We start from the raw sequence: 18,320 nt of genomic DNA, 5'->3' as shown, positions 1-18,320 counted from the left end.
CGATATGTATTTCCCTTAAATTATGAAAGTGTTTGTTATAACCACTTAAGATTTATAAGATACTAAGTGTTGGATTGATTTAAATTAAAGTTACGATTATCTGTCAAATAAGTGTGTCAAATTTATGAATAAGAAGAATGATTCCGATTTAATCTTTACTCTCTTAAAAGAGAGACTTTTGGTACTGTTCATTTATGTCACAACCGTTTTCACACTTGAATTCAATTTATCCGGTTTTGCTACTTCAATTTATCCGGTTTTGCTACTGTAGTTTGTCCTTTTCTTTTTCTTTTTTTTTTCCTCCTTTACATTGTTTTCCCACTTTACCCTTGAAAATCCCACCTTACACTAATTAACACATTCAGGGCTTAATAGTCACTTGCGCCCACAGTTGTTGACTTTGCACAGACAAGTTTTTTTTTTAATTTTAATTTTAATTTTTTTATTTATACTATCAATATTTTTTTTTAACTTTTTAAGAAACGCGTTTGATATAATTTTAACTATTTTTGATATTCATTTAGATCAATTCGATGAGTCCATAATATAGTTCTCGAAACGAGTTCGATAAAATATAGACAATATATTTTTTATAGATGTTGCGTTAAAAAAAAATGACGAGTTATACGCATTTTTTAAATTTGACGTCAAACTATAATTGGGGATTTGGAAGGGAAAACGGCGAAATTTGACCTCGAAAACGATGTCCACCAAGCGAAGCTAGGTGGCCATAACGTGCGTGTCGAAAAGAACTTTCTGAATTGAGGTCATGGGCTCAATTCCGATAACTGTAGCAAAACGTATAGCCAAATTAAAAAAATAATAATAATAAATTTAGAAAAAAATAAGTCCGTAAGAAAAAAAAACAGAAGAAGAAGAGTAAAATTAGACACTTCGTGCTGCGCGGAGTGCTTGCCATTGAGCACTCCACGCAGCGCGGAGTGCTTCACTAAATTTTTTTTTTTTTTTTTTTTTACGGATTGTTTTGGTAATTCGAACATTACTTTGGCTACGGTTGTCAGAATCGTGCCCATAACCCCAATTCGAAAAGCTTTTTTCGACGCGCACGTCGTGGCCACTTCGCTAGGCTGGGTGGACATCGTTTTCGAGGTAAAAATTCGCTATTTTCCCTTCCTCTTCATTTACACGTTTGATATTTGTTTAACTATTTTCGATATTCATTTAAATCATTTGACGTGTCTATGATATAGTGCTCAAAATGAGTTTCGATGTAATATAGAAAATATATTTTTTTATACATTTTACGTAAAGGAATTAAGAAAAGTAGGGCGATAATAATTTTATTAGGAATTTTTATGCCAAAAACAAAAAAAAAAAAATATTTTACGCAACATCTATAAAAAATATATTTTCTATATTCTATCAAGCTCATTTCGAGAATTATATTATAGACATATCGAATTATTTAAATGAATATCGAAAATAGTTAAACGTACATCAAACGCGTAAATGAAGAAAATAACTATAGGAGATTTGGAAGGGAAAACATCGAATTTTGACCTCGAAAATGATGTCAACCCAACGTAGCTGGGTGGCCACGACGCGCGCGTCGAAAAGAGCTTTCCGAATTGGGGTCATGGGCAGGATTCTGATAACCGTAGCCAAAATTATGGTCGAATTACCCCAAAAAAAGTCCTAAAAAAAATAATAAAATAAAATTTTCCAAGCACTCCGCGCTGTGCGGAGTGTCTGAATTCAAATTATTTATTTATTTATTTATTTTTACTTATATTTTTGTGTTCATTTTCAAGCTCATTACGGAATATCAAATAAAGTCGAAATATTATATTCTTCATATCGTTTTGAAGTATTCGCGACATAGTATTGCACGTCGTTCACGATGCGTGAAACGATCAATCATAGCAAATGTTATCGAACGTCAAAGTAGGTATGTTCAAACTATATTTCGAAATTTTCGATAATGAGCTAACTTTACGAATTTATCGACGACTGTGCGATAATCGAATCGATAAATATTTTATATTTTCTCGAAACTTATTTTGAGAATTATATCGTAGAGACATCGAATGGTTTAAATAGATATCAAGAGTAGTTAAACGGATATTAAACATATGTGTTAAAAAATACGAATAATTCACTTTTCTTAAAAAAAATCAATTATTTTATTACTATTTCGAAATTTTCGATAACAAGTTAACTTTAAAAATTCGTCGACGATTATACGATAGTCGAATCGATAAATATTTTACATTCTCTCGAATTTTTATTTTTATTTTTTACTTATATTTTTGTGTTTATTTTCAGGCTCATTACGGGATATCAAATGAAGTCGAAATATTATATTCTTAATATCGTTTTGAAGTATTCGCGACATAGTATTGCACGTCATTAACGGTGCGTGAAACGGTCAATCATAGCAAATGTTATCGGACGTCAATGTAGGCATTTTCAAACTATATTTCGAAATTTTCGATAACAAGCTAACTTTAAAAATTTATCGACGACTGTGCGATAGTCGAATCGATAAATATTTTATATTTTCTCGAAACTCATTTTGAGAACTATTTCGCAGAGACATCGAATGATCTAAATAGATATCAAAAATAGTTAAACGGACATTAAACGTATGTGTTAAAAAATACGCATAATTCGTTTTTCTTAAAAAAAATCAATTATTTTATTACTATTTTGAAATTTTCGATAACAAGTTAACTTTAAAAATTTATCGACGATTGTACGATAGTCGAATCAGTAAATGTTTACATTCTCTCGAAACTCATTTTGAGAACTATATCGTAGAGATATCGAATGATCTAAATAAATATCGAAAATAGTTAAACGGAAATTAAACGTATGTGTTAAAAATGCATTTTTTTTTAAAAAAATTATTTCTTTTTTCCTTTTTAATTCTTTTTTGTTTGACGTCAAATTTGTTTTTTTTTTTTTTTTTTTAACGTAAATTTTTTTAATAATCATTCTTTTATGCAAAAAATTGTATTAGATTATTTTAAAAATTAATTTATCAAGAAGAAAAAGTAACAATAAGAAAAAAAATACCTAAAAATTATCGAATTTTTTTTATATATAATTTTTTTTTAGATGTTAAAATAATTAAGATGAAAAATTTGTTGGCTCAATTTCTTGTTGCTATAATTCAAATGTATTTTTTCAAACATTATTATTTTAGTCTAAGTGATTATTTTACCTATAAATGACGTATTTGATAATACTATATTCAATATAAGTAAGTTGTTTAATTAATCGAATCATTTTTTTATTGTTGAATAACTAATTGATATAATTAAATCGTTTAATTAATCGAATCAATTTTTTATTGTTTGCAATCTCCCTTTGTTTCCTTATTTAATATGCTAATATCTCCTTTTATAAAATTCAAGCCATGCATTGCATGGCACAAGACTAGTAGTATTAATAAATGAATGAAGTTAATGTTTTGTACTGTCGAGTACTCAATGATATGTTCTATTGTTATGGAGATTTATAAATATTTAACATAAAAGAAAAAGTAATAAGTATGGCTTATCTTCTGAACTAACAAAGGGGAAGAATTAATAAAATAAATAAATTTAAATTGCCAAAGTAGGGATGACAATTTAAACCGTCAAAATCAAAAATCGCGGTTAACCGAACCGAATGGAGCAAAAAAAATCGAACTGATGGTGCAATGAGGCGGATATGATTTTTATTTTTATGAACCGGTTCGTGGCGGTGCGGGTATGGTATTTAAGCCGTCAAACCGAAACCGAACTGATTACCCGCTAAAAAAAAAATCAATTGAATTGATTATTAAGCTTTACACTACTTTTTTATCTAGCCCAAAACAAAATCCCCCCATTACATCTGCATGACTCAGCCGGCCAACTCATTTACCATTAGCACATAATAATAGCATTAGTATGATATGCAAACCCTACTCTCCACAGACCACAAACTCACACACGGCTCTTTCTATTGTTAATTTTTTTCTATTGTGCATAGAAAATTCTACTTCTTTATCACACTCTAGAGCTTGTGTAATGTTTTAGCGAGAATGAAGCTGACGAAGAGGTACATTTTTTTATTTAAATCTTAGTTAAGATCATTCTGGAATAGGTAGTATCGTTGTATTCTCTACTTAAATTTCTATATATGAATCAATTTTGAGTGTTGATCTATGCTAGTTGAAGAATGAATCAAGTAACTTCGATGTACAACAATTAAAAATGAAGGAAAAATTTAGTATTATTATATTTATAAGATTGTTTGTTAAATTTGTATTTTACAATTGAAAAATTTGGATAATGTTTGCATTTTCGTTTGGAATATTGTATTTTTGTTTTATTGACTTTTTTCATAAATTATTTTATATCAATTTGACGGATGAACCTATAAAAAATAATTTATTTTCGTGGTTATTAACCGAATCGAACTGATTTACGTGGTTATGGTGCGGTTATGATATGGTTAAAAAATTGGTGGTGCGATTATGATTTTGGTCGAACTGACTCATAACCGAACCGTTGCCAACCCTATGCCAAAGTAGCTTTTTCATGAATATAAAAACAATAAGCAAAGTGCAAGTTCTATTCAAAATTTTGAAGTGAATTGTCCAAATAGTCACTACACTTTATAGAAGGTTTCTACGAGGTTATTGAACTTTAAAAATTATCTCATTCATCATTAAACTTTCATTTTGTAATCTCGTTAGTCACTGAGCTCAAATTCTATTAAAAAAATTGATGGTTGGCTAATGCGTCAACTAGTGGATGTCAAGTCAAGCAAATATTATACACATGGATTTTTCTTTAATTAAAACATGTTTCATAAAAAAAAAAAAGATAAAAGGAAAAATCAAAACCACTTTCACTACCACCAACTGCCGATTCCCACCTCCAAAAAACCACCATCCTGCCACCTAGGCCGTTGGGTATCACCGCTACTAGTATTGGCCTCACTCGCCCAACAAATCCCGACCACCACCCTAGCCTCATGCCCCCCCAAACGCACCCCGATAGCCACCAAACCTCTAACCATTTGTGGCCAAAAAACTCGACAGCAACCACCCTTCCAGTAACACCCATCATGGCCAACACATATTGGCCTCCTCTACACTCTAAGGCGCATCTAACCATGGTTTCATATCATCAAATAGTGAAGCAATTCAAAATTTTCAGGCTCAAAATCTTTGGCCCCACACGCATGCATGCACCCGAGGTGAATTTGCCTCCAATTGATGGGCAAAATGATGTCATTGCAACAAATTGGACCTATTACAACCTTCAGCAAGTTAATATGACCTTGGGTAACTCCTCAATTGAATCAATTAATCCATTACTTGCTCCAATTTTCTAAATAAAAAATCTGCCCAACTTTTTTTAGCTATTTGACATAAATCTGCCCATTTTTTTGTTGATATGCGAATTTGCTATCAATTAGTGGTGGCTATGGGTGTCAACGATGTGGTTTACAGTGACGATGGTTGATTTTGAGGGAGATGGAGATATCTTCTTCTGATGCGAATTTGTTGTGTTTCAGTTCAGCTCTCTTTTGAGTTTTGCGCCACGTCAACGAACCATGTCAACACTCCATCAATGTTTTAATGGAATTTGAGCTCAATGACTAAAGAGTTTACAAAATGAAAGTTTAGTGATAAATGAGGTAATTTTTAAAGTTTAATAACCTCTTGAAAACCTTTTATAAAGTTCAATGACTATTTGAAAAATTCACTCAAAAATTTGAACAGTATTATGAGTTGCCCATTATTCAAGCACCCTTCTATCTGTCTCTCATGATACGGTAATATGGTGACAAAATTTAGATTAAAATCACATCAATCATGACTAAACTTGGCTTTTTCAAAAATGAAAAAGGCAATTAATTTCCCCCCCATATGAAACAGGTGTACAAGAATATTCACTTACACTCTCAAAAAAGGGTGGAAAAGAATTACTCTGATTCCTGATTTTAATTTTTCCCCCCCTAAATTTGGTTGATAAAACTATTTTATGGAATAATAGTTGATTTTTTTTAAGTAATAATAGTTAATACTTGAATATTGATAATTCAATAAAATTCAAAATAATGCATGACAACTAGAAAGTTTTGCACTAACTGGACTTTAATTTGAATTTTAAATTGAAACTTTAGAATTTTTCATTCTTGTACTCGTGCCAAGTTAATGCACTTTCATCTCGAAGTGAAAAATAAAATAAAATTTCTATTATCACTACGATGCTAACACCTTATATAAATTGCAATGTATTAAATCTTGCATAAATCAACAAGGTCAAATTATATGCTCAATTTTTAGCTTGAAGAAAATAAATATCGTTTGTAACTTATAATATTATTTTCAGTAAATTTACAACAAAAATAAGCAGAAATACATATAATTACAAAGAAAAACGAGTCAAAAGCAAGCTTCCCGCTAAACTTGAAACATAATGGTCCTTCTTTTCCACAATTATAAACGGTAAACATTTTATTATTATTATTTTTTTGTGTGTGGGGTGGGTTGGCGGGGGTGCGGGGGAAGAAGAGGGTTATTTTATTTTATTGTAATTATTAAATGCCAGCTAAATTATGTTCAAATTTGTCAAAGGGTGGCTGGTTGGCAGTGCTGTGATGAACACATGGTAATGCCTGCACTACAACTCGTGAGTGGCTTACCTGTGAAAACCCAAAAACAAAAACCCTTTTCCGAGATCAAAAATCTTGCATCAATTTCTGTAAAAACTTGTTTGTTTTGGGGATTTTTGGGTATTTTCAAGAATCAAGATCTAAGAACAGAAAGAGGGACATGGCAACTTTTGCAGGGACAACCCAAAAATGCAAGGCCTGTGAGAAGACTGTGTATTTGGTGGATCAACTTGCTGCTGACAATAAGGTTTATCACAAAGCTTGTTTTAGATGCCACCACTGTAAGGGTACTCTCAAGGTCTGATTTTTCACTTCTTTGCTTTAATCTTGAAGTATATGTACTTGTATGTGCTGGAAAAATGGGTTGAGTGTCTGAATTTGGCATAAAATTTAAGTGAGACCTGGTTGGTTATTTTGGAAGTTCAAGATTGACCCGTGTTCTCTTCCGTGAGAAAATCGAAATCATATATTGACTAGTAAAAAATGATGTTCGGTGAATGAGAAATTGAAGCTCAAAGTGTGCCAATTAAAAAGAGTTTATGTGTTGGAATGAAACTAATTAAGGTCTGTCTCAAATAGAAAAATAATGAAGACAAATACTACATTACATTGGATTGCACCTTGGAATGGTGAGATCATGCGGAGTATGGGGGTTCCTCTACGTGCGCGCACAGGGGGCAAATTGGACCGAATTAGGCTTCGGACCTTGAAATATTGACCTCTTAGGAAAGTCTACGTTTTGTCAAGTTTTCCTCCAACTGACCTTTTAAATTCCAAAATTGTTTAAACTTCAATATTCATTGTCATTATAATACGAGTTAATGGAATTCATGGGGTTAAGTCTATATATGCAACCCGTTTTTTACTATCCCACACAAAAACAAGAAGGAACAATTCAATTTCTGCATAAATAGCTTCTACATATTTTTGGTCTACATAGTTACACAATTCCTTGTCCTGTACTTTTTGGTGATATTGTTTTGACACAAGTTATGTTCTCCTGAGTAGTATTTGAGATGCTCAAATTCTACCGTTCCTTCGTTGTATCCTAGGAGACAGATATCCAGATTAAATTTCAAGCACCTACGGTGAGAGGGTGAATATGTTTTAAGGAAACTCACCCAGGCCTTGGTTCAATTTTTTTTTTTTTCCAGCTAATTAGATTAACTCGTTCTGTTTTATTGTAATTTAATCTGCTACATATTTTGGCTAATATTCGGTAAGTTCACTGCAAATCCGGTATCCAAGTTCATTGCATATATGTTAAGTTGCATATACGGTATGCGTCAAACCGGTAAGTTGCATATACGGTATGTGTCAATTTGGTAAGTTGTAAATCCGGTATATGTCTGTCCGATATATGTTAATTCGGTATTCATTCACTAATATTTAGTCCAACAATATGTAAATGTACACTACAGATTATGTTGTTTCCTGAATTAACTGTTCTTGTTGGAAGTTGATGAATTAATTTGTTATGGGAACTATTGGGATTGATTGTTGATGTATATGGTTACTTAGTTCTTGATTGTTAGAATTCTGATTTCTTCAATACACAAGTTTGGATTTTGGATTTTGATTCTCCTTAATTTGGGCAATTGATACGATGGTTTCCAATAATTTGATTATACGTCAATTTCATAAGCTAATTTTCAACTGAACTGTTCAACTGGATGACAACTTGGTTTAGGTTTTTCAATTTGAGTGGTAGTTGTTTTACTGAATGGATTTTTTTTTTTTTTAATTCTATGAATCACAATGTTAAAGGATTCATTTATTAGAACTTAATTTTTGATAAGGATCCTCGATTATCATTTATCAGTATCTGATGTTTAAAATGTTATGAACTTTAGCAGTAAAATTCGGTTGAAATCCATACTCTACATCCGAGAAGCCTATCGTTTTCCTCGGTGTGATATGGTTTTCCATGAAACTGTATTTTTGTTCATGGCTCTTGTTCGTATATGTGTTTGAAGAGGCTAAACAGCTGCGTGAATCTGAAATATCAAGCACAAGGTTTCTTTCTGAGAAAGTGTCCACTTTTTTCTAAGGAAATTGATTTTTTGGGCCACTTAGTTCCTTTATATCAATTTTATCTTGAGGTCCATTTTAATCATAGAAATTAGTTTCCCAGAATACCACGCTGCACCTATGTTATTCCTGTTGTGTATATATCAACCTGAATACACCATGCTTACAAACCATACTCAATTGGCTTATTATGCTTCGATTGAGAGGTAAAGCTAGGTCATTTATCCAATTGTTATATGTAAGCACAGAAAAGCTGGCTATCTACTCAGCGTGCAAATATTGGGATACATTCATATGAAAAATGAAATTTCTCTTTCCCACTAAGTTCCAGTAACCAGTGGTGTCTTGTATTAGCAGGGTTTGTCAGGTTTTCTTCTTTAAATTTCCCCTGTTAGTTTTTTCCACAAACTTGAAGTCTGTAACCTTATCAGCATTAATTCTGGTCGACCTCTCAGCCTTAAAACTTTGGTTGCTAAATAGGATAATTGAACATAATTTACTTTGGTTGCTAAATATTTTATTTCATTGGAAAAAGAAGTGATGTAATCATGCTTTAGTCCCAAATTTATTGAAATACAAATGTAGCTCATTGTATCTAGGGAATTGAATTATGTGTTTAACTATTGTGTTTATGTTTCTGTTTTCCATTTAAATTCCTCTGCCAAGCTTCTAAAAACATTTCTCCCTTCAACAACAATGGTTGGTCATGATTGGGAGCTACAGATAATTTCAAGGACGATCTTGTTTGTCTTCATACAGAGCGGCCTTTGGTGATAGCCTAATCTTGAAGAAAATAATGTTTGTTAAGCCAATAATTGGTATTAGCTAGTCGCCGTGCATCATTTATTTGATTCAAGGTTTAAGTCCAACTAGTCAAAACTAGTTTTGACAAGGAGAGACCATGTGTTCCTTTCTTTCCTTCGAAATCTAATTTTCTACAATGCCATCATGGCAACTGTTTGATATCTTATAAGTGAAGTATTCATGTCAACTGTTTGATATCTTATAAGTGAAGTATTCATGTCAACTGTTTGATATCTTATAAGTGAAGTATTCATGTCAACTGTTTGATATCTTATAAGTGAAGTATTCATGTCAACTGTTTGATATCTTATAAGTGAAGTATTCATGTCAACTGTTTGATATCTTATAAGTGAAGTATTCATGTCAACTGTTTGATATCTTATAAGTGAAGTATTCATGTCAACTGTTTGATATCTTATAAGTGAAGTATTCATGTGAAAAATTAATGAAGAGCTAACATTTATTTAATTCCATTAATTGTTGGGATAAAAGCCATAATATCGATGGTATTATGGCACAAATTTTCTTATTTACTCTATGGTTTTCATTTCAGTATTGTATTGGTATATATGTACATTAAATCTTTGTCTGGATCACATTTTAACCTTCGCATCATTCTATTTTCTGCAGCTGAGTAATTACTGTTCCTATGAAGGAGTTCTATACTGCAAACCGCACTTTGATCAACTTTTCAAAATGACTGGCAGCTTAGATAAGAGTTTTGAAGGTCATATAAACATCAACTTAATTCTTACCACTTCGCGTTTTTTTTTTTGCCCTGATATTTTATGTTTTAGCTAATCCATTTCTTTACATTACTTACAGGGGCACCTAAAAGTGCTAGAGCTGACAGATCCGCCGAGCATGGCCATACAAGTAGCAAAGCTTCAAGCATGTTTGGAGGAACTCAAGATAAATGTGTTGCTTGCAAGAAAACTGTTTACCCTCTTGAAAAGGTACTCGTGATTAGAAAAGAGAACATGAATAGATACGCATTGGCTTTAATGGTTATGAAGTGATGAATATTATTGGGATTTAGCATCCTCCAAATTTAACATATGAACATTGCCCTAAGTTCTAGTTGCTTTTGATCTCCTGGCATTTCCAATAAATGATATAGTGGCAAAACGATTCACTTAGCCAACACCAAATTTATTGAGAACAAGGAACGTTTTTGGCTAAGCTTAAGAAGGTTCATTTATAAATAAGTTTCAAAATAATAAGTCAAAGTTGGAAATAAGTAAGTTAATAGGTACTTCCAAAGTAGGGAATTCTTTTACTTCGAAGTAAGGAAGAAGCAAGTTATACAAACATGTTTGAAAGTAAAAAGTTACTTAAAAATAACTTGTACTTTTGTCGTAAAGCCTAGCCAAACATGCTTTAAAGTCTGTTGTTTGCATTCCAAGAGTCCATCGTGTGAACACTTTTCATTCTGTCCCGAGTTTCTGTGGTTCAGTTTAAGGCACTAATCAATGAAATTTTTCATAGGTGGCTGTTGATGGAACTTCATATCATAGGGCTTGTTTCAAGTGTAGCCATGGGGGCTGCGTTATAAGTCCGTCAAACTATGTAGCCCATGAACATCAACTGTACTGTAGGCACCATCATACTCAGCTTTTCAAACAGAAAGGCAACTTCAGCCGACTGGACAAGCATGAGCAAGCTATAGAGGAAAACGGGTCAGACTAAACCAATAATAAGAAGCTTGTAGGTCAAGAAATGCGGTGCCGAAGCCAGAAGCAACTGCATGCAACTGCAGAAAAAACCCTTTTGACTGTTTGAGAGTAATTTCTTTTTGTTGTTGATCGTGAATTGTTTCTTTTAAGTAACTATACTGTCAGTTTTTGCCCTTGAATGGACTGTGTGTACACTGTAATATATTTGCCGTGCTCTTGTTTGAAGCTTGAAATAGGGTTTTGTGACATAAGAATCTGCTCATTTGATTACTTTTTTCATCCTTGTGCTTTATCACATGGAAAGCCCCTCTAAATGCCAAAATTTTGTTTACGTCGCTAATTCAGTTGAAGTTCTTGGTGAATTTTAAGAAATAAATGTAGTTTGGTTTGCTGAATTTGATGATGTTGCTTATTTGAGTGTTTACTTTCATCCTTGTGCTTTATCACTTGGAAAGCCCCTCTAAATGCCAAATTTTTGTTTACGTTGCTAATTTGATTGAAGTTCTTGATGAATTCAATGAAATACAAATAAATGTAGTATGTTTGGTATGTTGAATTTAACGAATTTGCTTATCAGAGTGTTTACTGTCATCCATGTGCTTTATCACCTGGAAAGTCCCTCTACATGTCCAAATTTTGCTTTTGTCGCTAATTCGGTTGAAGTTCTTGATGAATTCTATGAAATACAAATAAATGTAGTATGTCTGGTGTTAGATTTTATGCCCCTAATTAGGGAGGATTTTTTTGGAAAATATTCTTTCCTTTATTTACGTGATTTTATTGAAAAATATTGTTTTCTTATTTTCACGTGATTTTATTGGAAAAATATTATTTTCTTAATTCCACATTATTTTTTATGTTATTTCAATCTTTATGGTATGATATGTACATATAAATAGTGGACTCTTCTTTTAGTTTAGTTCAAGCAAAAATTGATGTGTTGTAATTTTCTCTCCATATTGTTATAATAAAACATCGGTTTTTTTTGCTTAATTCTCTTTGATTTCTTTACTTTAAATCTTGTTCAAATTTGTGATCTTGCTACATATTTCATACAACATCATTAATCTCAATCATTGCGTCACCTTTGGGATTATCGTGATTTGATTGGAATTTTTTAGAGATGGCTACATTGAAATATGATATTCCGTTGTTAGATTACAGTATAAAGTTTTCTTTCTGACAAATAAAGATGAGGGCTATTCTGGCGTATTTGGATTTAGACGATTCGTTGTTGGGTTTTGAGAAGATGTCAGCTAATTAAACAACGGAGGAGAAATAATGGAGGGATCGAAAGGCTTTATTGCAGATTTATCTTCATTTATCAAATGATATTTTGTAGGATGGCTTGAAGGAGAAAATAATGGCTACTTTGTGGTTAAAACTGGAGCAGTTATGCATGATGAAAAGTCTCACTAGCAAACTTGCTCTAAAGCAAAAGCTGTATTCTCACCGCATGATGGAAGAAAGGTCACTGGAAGACCACATTGTTGTGTTCAAGGAAATAGTTGCAGATTTAGAAACATTATAGGTTAAATATGATGAGGAGGGCTTGGCCTGGATCTTGTTGTGTCGGCTTCCCACCTCTTATTCGTCATTTCGGGACAACATTTTGTACAGTCGTGATACTTTGACCATTGAGGATGTCTGTGATGTTCTGTTCTCAAAGGAGAAGATGAAGCATTTGATTGAAGCTACATCGAGGAATGAGAAAATTCTGGTGTCTCATGGTGATGAACGGAGGGGTAGATCGATGACGAACTTCAGCAATTTGTATTGCTTTTACTATAGGAAAAAAGGACACGTTAAGAAAGATTGTGATAAGTTGTAGGCTAAAGGTAATTTAGCTGCAAAAATCATATGGGCAATCATGCAATTCAGACGAGACTAGTGTTATCGAGGATTTTTCGGATGGCGGTGATGTAATGTTAACCGTGATATCTGACGTGGAGTCTAAACCTGAAGAGGAATGGATTCTCGATTCGGCATGTTCGCATCATATGTGTTCCAATAGAAATTTCTTTCAGACATATGAGGCTGTCAAGTAAGGTGGAGTTGTGATGGGAAACAACTAGTCTTGCCGTGTTGATGGAATCGGTCGAGTAAGATTAAGGTTGCAGGATGGGACGGTCAGAACAATTGATCAAGTTTGACATATTCCAGACCTGAAAATGAATCTCATCTTGCTGAGTACCCTGGATGCAAAACGGTATAATTTCTCTGGTGGAGGTGGAGGTGGAGTCTTGAAGGTCAGAAAGGGTGTCCAGGTTGTACTGGAAGGACGAAAAAAGTCTCAGTTGTACATCTTGCAGAGAAGCGTAGAACCAGTTAAGAGACATCTAGATAAGTTCAGTACCGTGGTGAATATTCAGTTTGGTACAGCACCTCTTATGACGGGCTCTGAGTCTGTTAAGAACATTGCTCGACGGAACATTTGTGATTTCGCTTTGCCACCAATTTCAGCGATTGCATTGTGCTCAGTTGCTAGTGTTGGACTCATGGAGCGTAGGTACAGTGGTGTCAGTGATATCTATAATACTTTCGGGATTGTTCAAGATGACAGTTCTAGCAAGGGACCTTTTAATTAGGCATTTGATATGGTTTCTGCTACAAGATTTGCTTCGACCCTGTTTGGTGAACAGTAAGTCCTTGGTGGAATTTTGGGAACCTGGGAGTAAGGTTCGGGTGTCGTTTGTGGACGCTGAACAGAGGACGACTTTTTTTGTGATGGAGAGTTTTGGTTACTGTTTTGAAGAGTTCAGTTATTTCGATACAGTAGGACATATTTTTTCAGGTCGAGAAATTTTGGAGCTTCATTCGTTGCACCAAAATTTAGGTGAAGATGGAGATTTTTATATTTGTGCTCCAAATTTGGGAGGATTTTTTGAGAAAATATTCTTTCCTTATTATCACATAATTTTATTGAAAAAGTATTATTTTTCTTAATTCCACATTATTTTTTATATTATTTCCATGTTTATGGTATGATATGTATCTAAAATAGTAGTATCTTCTTTCAGTTTAGTTCAAACAAAAATTGTTATGTTGTAATTTTCTCTTCATATTGTTATAATAAAACATTGTTTCCTCTGCTTAACCCTCTTTGATTTCTTTACTTTAAATCTTGTTTTTATTGTTGTGATTTTCATTACTTGATATTGCTCCATTAAATATCAGTTCTTACAACCCTTTGGGATCAACATTTGGTATGTTGAATTTGATGAATTTTCTTATTAGAGTGTTTACTTTCATCCTTGTGCTTTATCACCTGGAAAGTCCCTCCAAGTGCCAATTTTTTTTTAATTTTTTTTTCAATATTGAAGTTGAAGTTTATGATGAATTGAACGAGAACAAATGTAAATTGATGGGTTGGATTGGATTGGACATAACAAACAATTTATGTGTGTCTCTTTTTTAATCTTATTTCATTTGCACATAAGAATTGCGACGAATGCCATAAGATATTCATATTTATATGTAATGATTGATTTTACAGGTATAAATCCTTTTAGAGTGCATTTAATTGCTAATGTTTTCCATCAAAAATGTTATTTTTCCTTTCAAATGCTTACTTTTGTACTGTTTGATTGATATTTTTCTATGAAAATTTCATACTTTTGGTCGCATGATCGTATTTCCCTTGAAAATAAGGAAAATATTTATTTTTTTAAGGGGGAAAAGATTTTTATTTTCTAGGTTATTCATTCTCTTTTTCTCTCATCTCCTCCCCCTCTCTCCTATCTACCTACCAATAAAAATTGAACAAGTATAACATTTTCTAGCATGAAAATAAAATCAATGAAACACATTTAATTGATAATTTTCATTCAAATAATTTCTAGACAGTTCAATTGTTTAGAATATATTTTTTCCTATATAAACACTATGCTTACAATCAAGCGCATCCTTAGTTTTAAAAGTGATATAGAAAAGTGAAAATTACAGATTCTAATAGATTAAAAATCCTCATTTCATAAATAAGATGCAATGTTTAGTATTTAACAAATCAGAAATTTTTTTAATTAATTTATATATTTAAAAATTAATTAAACAATTTCAAACCCTAATTGTATAAATCTCAATTCCATCTCTTTCTCTCTCTCTCAATTCCCTCGACTCTCTCTCCCTCTCTACCATTAATTTCTCCCCAATCCTGTCGAAAGACAATAAGGTGCCATCGGAGGACTCCTCGAGAGACACCGCGATGCCCCCTTGGTGCGTGGTGCGTCGATCTGTGGTGCTTGGTCTGCAGTGGTGGTGATGGTGTGATGTGGTGGTGGTGGGTTGTGTGGTGGGGTTGTGATTTCTGGTGGTCGATGGCGGAGGTTTGGTGTAATTTTTGGTGGTTGATTGTCGTAGTGGTGTACTGTGCAGTGCAGGTGGTGATTTTGCAGTTACTGTGGCGTGTTGTACTGTGCATTGGATCTGGTGGTAGTGGTGATGGCGGCGGCTCTGTTGTGGTGTTGGTGGCTCTATTCAGTGGCGAAGGCTCTACTCTATCTCCTTCATTCTTCATTTATCAACGGTGATAGAGCGTCAATCTATGGTCGCAATAAATTTATGATTCAATTTTGATACAATGTTACCGTAATGTGACCAATAGACGTTGATTCGTTGGTTGTTTGCAGTTGTGGTGGTGGCTATAGTAGTGTTGGTGTTTGCAGTGCTCTAAGGTGGCGATGATGTTGGTGGTGTTGGTTGTTTTTTGGTAGAGGTGAAGGAAATGGTTGATTTAAGGTGGTTGTGTTGGTGATCGTTGAAATAGGTAGTGGTTGTGGTGGTGACGATGTGATAATTATTTAGATGTTGTGACCTATATGACCGAAAATAATTTGTTATAACCAATAAATAGGTTAATTTGTGATCAACGTGGTGGTGGTTTTGGCGGTGACGGTGATGGTGCTATTGGAGACAGCGTTGAAGTGGTGGTCGTAAGTGTTGGTGATGGTCACAAATTATTTGGTTGATTGTGACAGTGAATTTGTTAATCTGTGACCAATGAAAAAGATAAATTATGACCAAAAAATAATGTGTGACCTAAAAAATTAAAAATTTGTGACTGTCTAATAACTTGTGACCTATAATATTTATGATTTGTGACCTACAAATTTTTTTATTCATGACTAAAAAATAATATGTGACCTATCAAATTTTTTATTTGTGACATAAAAATAAGTTGTGACCAATAATTTGATAAGTTGTGACTAAAAATTAATTCGTGACTAATTAATTTTTTATTTGTGACCAATGAAAAAACTGTGACCTACAAAAAATTTTAAATTGTGATCGTAAAATAATTTGTGACATAAAATTTCTGATTTGTGATAAAAAAAAAATAATAAGTGACTAATTAAATTGTTAGTTCGTGATCAAATTGTATAAATATGTGACCTAAATATAATTAATTAATTAATTAATTAAATCATAGATAAATTTTAATAAAAATCTGATTTTTGAAGTTTAAAACTTGTTTTCTTAATTTTGAAATATGCTATATTTAATCTCTTACTTATGAAATTTTTCCATTAGAGAATCAAAGGAGAATTGGGTTTTGAAGATCTCCCAATCCATTAAGGCCCAATGCCAAATGGCCCAACTCAATTAAGTAATTTATGCAAATAGCACTAGGGAAGAAGATGCCGTCACGGTTTTAGCACTTTCTTGTCCACATATTCATTGATAGTTTTGAATTTTAACCCAAGTTACTGCAAACCAAATTTTCTTTTGGTAAATTGTGTTTGTAAGTACCTCCTCTCGAATTTGAACTTTTATTTTGTCCAAAAATTTAAGCATCTCCTTCTATACATTACACTCTTTCTTATCTTTCTCCTACAAGCCAATAGTGCAATCTAACTCTACTTTACTACAATATATTATTTTGAAAAATTACAAACAATCAAACCAGCTACCTTTAGAAAGTCGATCCGTTACCATGATTGATAGGATGATCAAGCAATGATAAAAAGCCACGTGTTCTGCTTCTCCTAAGTTAGAGAGGAACCGAGACCACCCTATCTTGTTGGTTCTTTTTCCTCGCTGAAGCCCTTAAGTCAGTCAATAATGGCTTCCTCGGTTAAATAGTTGATCACACATTTAATGATAGGGAGTAAAGCTTTTTGTTATAATTTAGAACGTGTATTCAAACCATTGAGTTAACCATACAAGGAATGATATTGAAAATTATATTTCGATTTCTAAACGACACAAAGTTATGAAAACCAACTTAAAGCGCCATTTCGATCTCATCAAATCATCTTCGTACGCCAACAAACTTTGCAAGTTCATATATACTCTTCTTGAATACACTCTCAATTACTATGTAATACACCAATTAACATCTCAATTCTTAAAAAAAGTTCATTTATAATCATATCTTCAACAACAATCTTTATTGATATCTATATATTTGCATCAATAGGGGAAAATTTTGTGCCTTGCAAATTGCAATCATTGGTGAAGTTCTTGGTCAAGAAAATCTGCTATGATTGCTGTTAGTTATGAGTTACTTCAAGTATCAAATGGAGATATGCCTATTTAATGTAGATCTTGTCAACTAAATAATATGCCACCATGTTAGACTGGACCAAAAATATATTGATGGCAACTCTCCTTAATTTTTTTATTTTTTTTATTGAAATAATCTGCCACTATGCCAGATAGATCGATATCTAAATCGATTTTTAAATTTTCGTCCAAAATTATTGGCTTTTTAACAAACAAAATTATGTAATTGACTCCGCTGCGATCATACATTAATATTTTTATAAATATTTTTTCATCTTAATCGTGCTTTGCATTGACTATCAACTTATTACTACTTTCATCATTTATCGAAATTCATGATCGAGTCGTTCCTTTGAACAAAAAAAATCAAAAGTGAATAATATTCTTTGGTGGCTTATTTATTAACCAAATCACAAATGCTTTTTTGACACTCTTGCTAGTCGCATAAACTTGGTCCATTCTTTTCCAATGGGCCATGCTTCCATAATGTATTTATTACTGTATTGGCTTTTGACACATTTGGGGAGACTATTGTCAACATAGACACACATTCAAATAAATAGTCCATTTTTAGTTGGAATATTAGTTTTGGAGCTTCTTATAACGATTAGTAATTAAGCTAGAGTAACTGTATAAGTCTGTGACCTATCAGAGCCACCGTCTAGAAAATGAAACTTTTAAGCA

At 32.7% G+C, this 18,320-nt stretch overlaps 1 protein-coding gene across 1 annotated transcript; it reads left to right on the top strand.

The window, feature by feature from the left end:
- Positions 1 to 6,543: 6,543 nt before the first annotated feature.
- LOC111368130 (LIM domain-containing protein WLIM1-like) lies at positions 6,544 to 11,482 on the top strand. The gene is made up of 4 exons (XM_022989353.1): positions 6,544 to 6,919; positions 10,087 to 10,183; positions 10,282 to 10,412; positions 10,945 to 11,482. Exons 1-4 carry the CDS (start codon positions 6,782 to 6,784, stop codon positions 11,143 to 11,145), a joined length of 567 nt encoding a protein of 188 aa, XP_022845121.1. The 5' UTR covers positions 6,544 to 6,781; the 3' UTR covers positions 11,146 to 11,482.
- Positions 11,483 to 18,320: the final 6,838 nt, after the last annotated feature.

This window comes from Olea europaea, chromosome 18 (genome assembly GCF_002742605.1).
Source record: "Olea europaea var. sylvestris chromosome 18, O_europaea_v1, whole genome shotgun sequence".
In the NCBI taxonomy this organism is placed as follows: domain Eukaryota; kingdom Viridiplantae; phylum Streptophyta; class Magnoliopsida; order Lamiales; family Oleaceae; genus Olea; species Olea europaea.
Note: the sequence above shows the minus strand (reverse complement) of the source record. Positions and strands in the feature narration are given on the sequence as shown.

What these genes read in the sequence shown, in the direction of transcription:
- LOC111368130 (XM_022989353.1), top strand. Translation starts at nt 6,782, where the DNA reads ATGGCAACTTTTGCAGGGACAACCCAAAAATGCAAGGCCTGTGAGAAG. An exon ending in ACTGTAAGGGTACTCTCAAG is followed by an intron (nt 6,920 to 10,086) that starts GTCTGATTTTTC and finishes TATTTTCTGCAG; the next exon opens with CTGAGTAATTACTGTTCCTA. An exon ending in CTGTTTACCCTCTTGAAAAG is followed by an intron (nt 10,413 to 10,944) that starts GTACTCGTGATT and finishes AATTTTTCATAG; the next exon opens with GTGGCTGTTGATGGAACTTC.